Source organism: Botrytis deweyae, assembly GCF_014898535.1.
Source record: "Botrytis deweyae strain B1 chromosome Unknown BDEW_014, whole genome shotgun sequence".
In the NCBI taxonomy this organism is placed as follows: Eukaryota; Fungi; Ascomycota; class Leotiomycetes; order Helotiales; family Sclerotiniaceae; genus Botrytis; species Botrytis deweyae.
Genome location: NW_024066221.1, coordinates 305939 through 312225, shown reverse-complemented (window position 1 = coordinate 312225; position 6287 = coordinate 305939). Strand labels below are relative to the sequence as shown.

General features: G+C 40.2%; 2 protein-coding genes across 2 annotated transcripts; both read right to left on the bottom strand.

The window, feature by feature from the left end:
- Positions 1 to 208: 208 nt before the first annotated feature.
- On the bottom strand, positions 209 to 1836 carry EAE98_006526 (uncharacterized protein). Its single transcript, XM_038954149.1, has 2 exons — positions 1396 to 1836; positions 209 to 1333 (listed from the first exon to the last, which is right to left on the bottom strand). The coding sequence occupies exons 1-2, from the start codon at positions 1486 to 1488 to the stop codon at positions 452 to 454; spliced, it is 975 nt and encodes a 324-aa protein (XP_038809394.1). The 5' UTR covers positions 1489 to 1836; the 3' UTR covers positions 209 to 451.
- Positions 1837 to 3291: 1455 nt separating this feature from the next.
- Positions 3292 to 6287, bottom strand: EAE98_006525 (uncharacterized protein). The gene is made up of 3 exons (XM_038954148.1): positions 4629 to 6287; positions 4471 to 4530; positions 3292 to 4412 (listed from the first exon to the last, which is right to left on the bottom strand). Exons 1-3 carry the CDS (start codon positions 4907 to 4909, stop codon positions 3749 to 3751), a joined length of 1005 nt encoding a protein of 334 aa, XP_038809393.1. The 5' UTR covers positions 4910 to 6287; the 3' UTR covers positions 3292 to 3748.

Here is a 6287-nt window from a genome sequence, read left to right as displayed (position 1 = left end):
CTCAATCTCCTCAATCTCATCAACACCATAGAAATCAACAAACCTATCAAAAGAAAGACCAAACAAAACAAAACAAAACAAAAGAAAAGAAACAATCCCCAAACTATCGAACACAACATCCTAGAAACACCATCTCGCACACAAGCAACAACATTCTTTCCCACGAACCATCTTCAGAAAGCCATACCCAGTATGTTGATCGACCTTAAGTGAGTCGCTCAAATAATGAAAACGTTTGGAACATTGGATGAATCTCGATTATCGAAATTGCTCTGAAGATTGAAAGTATCATGATTGTTGAATCAGATTTGACAATTGAAGGGTGTTCCATTGACGAACACTCTTGAGACAATCGCAGGACTAGGTAACTTTAAACATGTGATTTCCATTCAAGCTACCTGCTCCTTCCATTTTACCATACTCGTTTGTTCGTAACTTCCTAAATCATCTTTTAATTCTCTCCTAAGAATTCCAATACCAAGGTGTTAAACTTATCCGGGTCCTCCCAATAGCACCAATGACCGCCCCAATCAACCACTACACCTCGTGCCTTCCCTTTTTTAATCTCTCCATCAGTTTCCACTCCACCATTTACAAACTCCGCAATCTTCATGACTCCTTCTGCAGGAAAACATCCGCTCCTACTACTACCCACAACTAAAACCTCCGTCTCACTTCCGCTTTCCGGTCCGAAACAAGCACGAATACTATCTCTCCAATCTTTCGATGTATGATCCTCCATAAGTTTCCCCAACCATCTTCCATTTCCCTTAAGCGCCTCTCCTAAGAAAAAAGCCTCATCACCATCCATTTCCTCCTGGGTCCTAACTCCTTTCTCCGATTCAATCGGTGCATATCGATATCCCAAACAAGCAGCAATAGTTCCACGATGCGCAATTTCCGGCGCCAACTCCAACGTTTTCTGAAGCGAAGCAATCGCCCACGGATTATTCATACCGCGGTTGCAAAATCGACTATCCCAGCCATCCAAGGTAGAATTTTGCAGCGGGCTCTGATCCACAAAGATCATTTTCCTGAACAACCCCGTTCCAAAAAGTTCAGCATAACTCCACAAGATGGCACATCCGAGACTACCACCAATCGCAAGAAACTTTTTGTCTCCCCGAGTGTCCTTTTGGCCGAGAGCCGATGAATCAATAACATGCTGCGTGAGTTCATGCAAATCCATCGCGAGACGACTAACATGATATCCATGTTTTGGTTTCTGGCTGGCTCCATGACCTCTCAGATCCGGTACAATAACACGGTATGTTTTGCGCAAGGCAAGTATATTCTTTTGCCAAACATCTTTGGAACCAGTAAAGCCGTGCAACTGTGTGATTTGTTAGCTAATTACATGAGTAATTACCGACAAGAGCCCAGACTGTCACTCACAAGAATCAAACACTCCAATCCTCCCTCATTCAGAATATCCGTATCGCTATACGCAATAGCCACACCATCATTCGTTATAAATTCCGACGTCATTTTTACACCTCTCCCTTTCTCTTTTCAATCCCAATCCCAATCCCAATCTCTCTCAAACAAACCCCCAACCCTCAAAGCACTCAGCACTCAGCACTCAACCCACTTCTACAAATCACAACACAACACAACCCAACCCAAATTTATCAAAAACACCACAATTCACTTCACTTCACTTTGATATCTTCTCGTCGAATCAATATGCGTCGTCTCGTCGATTGAAAATTTCAAATTCAAGACGAAAACTTGTCAAGGTACCTACGATACACCTATCGTAGAAATATAAAAATATAAATGTAAATATAAACCCCACTATCTCGGTTACATATTTCTGCACGTGCTGGGTTGGCGTTGGTGAAATATCACGTGATAGATTGTTGGGAAAGGGAGAATACCTACCTACCTACGGAGGTCGCGATCATTTTGGAAGAGATTATAGACTCTTCCAGGGTATATACACTGTAAGACTCTATAATTCGTCGGATTTGATCGGGATCTATAAAATCTGATCTCCGCTCTACCCGAATAGGCTAATAATGCCTATATTCTAGGCTCAATTGAACTCTAGATCAACCCAAAACTATAATGCCTAAAGCTTATAGGCTTGTCGAGCCTGATACAGACTTAAAATTATCTAAACACAAACCCTATAGTACCCAATTAGTGTGCTTGATTATAGGCATCTACAGGGCTACCTAGTCTCTTCCAAAATGACCGCGACCTCCGTAGGTACCTCTATATAAGCGAAAAAACAGGCGGAAATTGAGTACTCTTTTAAAGGACTTTTTTAATAGATTATAAATTCATTTTAAATTAAATATTGAAATTTGAAAAAAGCAAATAAAAATTTAAATCTTTATTATATTAAAATTAAATGTTTTTATTACTTGTCGGCTAATCATCCTTATAGTTAACTACTCTAGGTGGTTGATAGTATTAACTTCGACATACAGCAACTCCGATACGCTCGATTTTTTCAATAAATAATATTAATTCGATTAAACATTATATAATAATAAATTTTATATAGAATTATAGCCCTTGATTGCCTCAATATAGTTACTAGATTTTCTTTTTATTATATTGTTTCTAATTGTGAAATTTCTGAGGGTCGAATATTGAGGTTATAATATTAACCTCAGATTCAAAGTTCATATAACACTAATATTGGAATGATTATGTAAGCATACACTTTTCTCAACTAATAAGATTAATTAAGTTATTCGAAATACTAACCTCAATAGAACAATTGAACAACAATATCTAAAATAATAAACTTTAATAGATATTAAAGAGGCAATCAAGGGCTACAACCCTATATAAAATTTATTATTATATAGTTTTTGATTGAATTGATATTAATTTTTGAAAAAATCGAGCGTGTCGGAGTTGCTACATGTCGGAGTTGGTGCTATCAACCACCTAGGGGTGGTTGGTAGAATTTTTCTAATAGCCGACAAGTATTTAATATTATATCAAAAAGAGATCTTAATTATTAAAGGTCTTTTGAATAATAATCAATTCCCGCCTGTTTTTTTGCTTACGTAGAGCCTACCTACCTACCTACCTACATACCTGAATGAATGAATGAATGAATGAATAAATCATATTAGATTACCTATACACGCAGGACGAAACAGCCCGAAGAGCCATAAAACCGTACAAGATTCAAGATTCGAGATTCAAGATCCGAAAGATGCGATGCGATGCCTGCCATACGATCGATGCGTCAAAATTCCCATAAAAATACAAACCAAGTCTCAATAAATAATAAATCACAATCCCCAGATATCACTGCACGAAATGGAATCAAATTCAGATATTAAAATGATGTGTTAGAGATGTGTATGTAGGTATATATAGGTATTTTAAACTAAAAGCGATGTAAAGCCATTGCAGACTCTCATCTCATCCCAAGTATTTACCCATCCATTTCATTCCATTTCATTCCAATCCATCCTATCCCATCCCATCCTTTTCTGATACCCATAATGCATTATGCATGTAAATTGCCCTTCCCATTTTTTAGATTCCATGATTAACTCCGTCACAAATTTCCTTGCTAGCCATCTATGATGCTCGCGCGTGCGTATGTATGCCGAATGCCCATACCCATTCCAATATTCCTATTTCTTCATAATCCTATATCTACAACGATAATGTAATGCTCGCAATGCTTGGAGATTCAAATATCTATAACAAACTCAAATAATGCATAATATGTGCTCTTTTCGAGCGTTGCTTCTTTTTCTTTCATCTTTGTTTAAACACCAGGTGTAAATGGTGTAACCAGATCGATACTTCTAGGTCGATGTCCGTAACCACCTGGACCACTTCGAGGTGGCAAGGGACGATCCATACCCATACCCATACCCCCGGTGCTAGTAAATGTTTGGCCAGCTCCGAAAGCATACAAGTCTTCTCGGCTTCGACGAGCGGAATAACTGCTGCCGGTGTTGGAGTATGAGTTTCCGGGTGTGGCAAGGGGTGTAGGTGTTGTGGTTTTGGTTGTGAATGGCATGTAGTTCCAGACTTGCGAAGATGTCCTCGAGAGTGTAGTAGTCGGTGGAGATTCTGGTTCCTGGGGTTGATGTGTTCGCGGTAGCGCTGTGGCTAACTCTCTCAAGCTTTCCAAGGCACTCGATGAATGTGTATCGGCCTGGGATGAAGTATAGAAGTGCGATGCTGGGAGGGATGAGGAGGGTACGTGGTATGCGACGGAGAAATCGGTTGGATATGGCGATGAGTTGAAGTATGATCGAGGTCTAGATTGTGTAGGAGAGAGTCGTGGTACAATATCTCGAGGTTCTTCTGGGGAGTATACAGCTGCACTTGACAAGAATGGAGTCAATGGTGGAGAGTTTGGTGCAGTTGCATATGGGTTTGATCGAGAAGTGTATGTTGGTGCTTGATCATGAACACGACATCTATTAATCTTGTTAGTGACTTTTTCCATGTAAATTGTGGACATTAGATGATACTCACTGTTCAGAGCAATACAGAAAGGTATTGTTGGGTGGTGTAAATTGCTTTTCGCAAGTCATACTGTAACAAATCGTCAGTCTCGGTTCAGCCACCATTATGCACCCCGCCTTTTCCCAATCCTAGGCGTCGTCATCATCTGACAATCGAGTTGAACTTACCAGAACTGTGGAAAGCTCTCCCCGTTATCTTTCTCCACGTATTGACTTTCCCTCTCCTTACTTCTGGCAGCCTTGGTAATAACTTGCGGTGTAGTCCTTCTGTGTAAAGTTGTAGGTCGACTAGTTCTCTTTTCCGCCACTACCGCAAGTTCCTTTCCGGACTTTCTACGTACGTGGTTGGTCTTCTTCTCAGTGTTCTTTTCGGAGCTTGTTCTTGGAGATAGAGCAAGAGAAGGAGCCGTGTGTGTTCGGGTAACGGATGGTCTTGTTGAGTGTGCCATTTTGGCAGTTGGGAAGATGTATTCTTCCTTTGATATCCTATGAATCTCAAGGATTGTCTCGATATGTCCAGAGAGAGGAAAGTCGTAGAAGATGCTTGATGTTAATTGTTGGTTGTACGTGAATGTGAAATATATCTTGGTATCTTATATGTCGTAGATAAGTTCTCAGGATGGATTCTTCCCCGGTTGATCTCGGTCTTGTGAATGTTTCTCGTGATGGTGAATTAGAACGGTCAGAAACAAAACAAAATGGAGTGAAATCAAATCAAGGATTGGATTTCTTTTTATTTAATCTCGATTGGCGATTAAAAAGATTCTTGAGATGTGACTCTATGAATGATCTTTTTAATGTAATAGTGGGTTGGACTAGGGAGGCTCGAGGTGGGTAGATAGATACTAGATGCCCGATGCTAGACTCTAGGCAATAAATACTAGATGCTAGCTAGGCAGATAAAACTAGTACTAGGGATCTATTGTGAATCCGTGCTGATAAGAGATTAATATTTCTACCGATATGGCTCCCGTAGGAAATTAATTGGCGAAATCGGAAGAGTGGGATGGAAGGGATGGAAGGGATGGAAGTGAGCGAAATGTTGCGATCCGGAAATGGAATTTGGAGCACAGGAAAGTTCGGTCCAATAATAAGATGTGTGAGTGCGTTGATGTGATTTGTTATGTTGGGCGAGATGAATTGACCAATATCTTAACAATGTGTTTGTTGTGCGGGATAAATGCTGGCGGGGAAAAGGGGATGGATTGATGTGATTTATCAATTCCTTAAGGTTATATTCCGACCAGAAAGTTCAATGTTTGTTCGGGAGCCGGAAAGACGATAGCGAAACATAAAGTGAAAGAGGACTTTATGAAATCGAAGACGGAGAGGGAGAGGGGGGTATTGTATATTAGAATTCGAGGGAAAATTTAATAATAATAATAATAATAATAATAATTGAAGATTATAATTTATTATCGTCAAAAAGATATTGCGTGCTTCGTTCGAATGGTCTCTTTGGCTGGGACGGAGTATCCTCCCCTCCCTCGTAAACGCTGACCACCCAATAGGATTGTTGGTTTGACTAGTGTGAATGGCTTGTGGGCGACCCTGGAAAGGATTATATTGGCTGGTCTGTTGGGAAAAGCGAGGGAAGATCTTATCGATTAACTGAAGCGGGAAGTATTCATTGATGGTGGATGATCTATTTGCGGAGGGATTGTACCTCGTACGCTTCGAGTAGTAAGTTTCTAGTAACCTGGAAGTCTTGGATGATCTTTGAGATCTCTTTGTTGAACCTTGGGACGGTGGGAACTGGTCTCGGTAGTCAAAGGAAAAGAAAAAAGGAGAAATGTCAAAGGGATTGAGTGAGGAGAAAAGGAATCA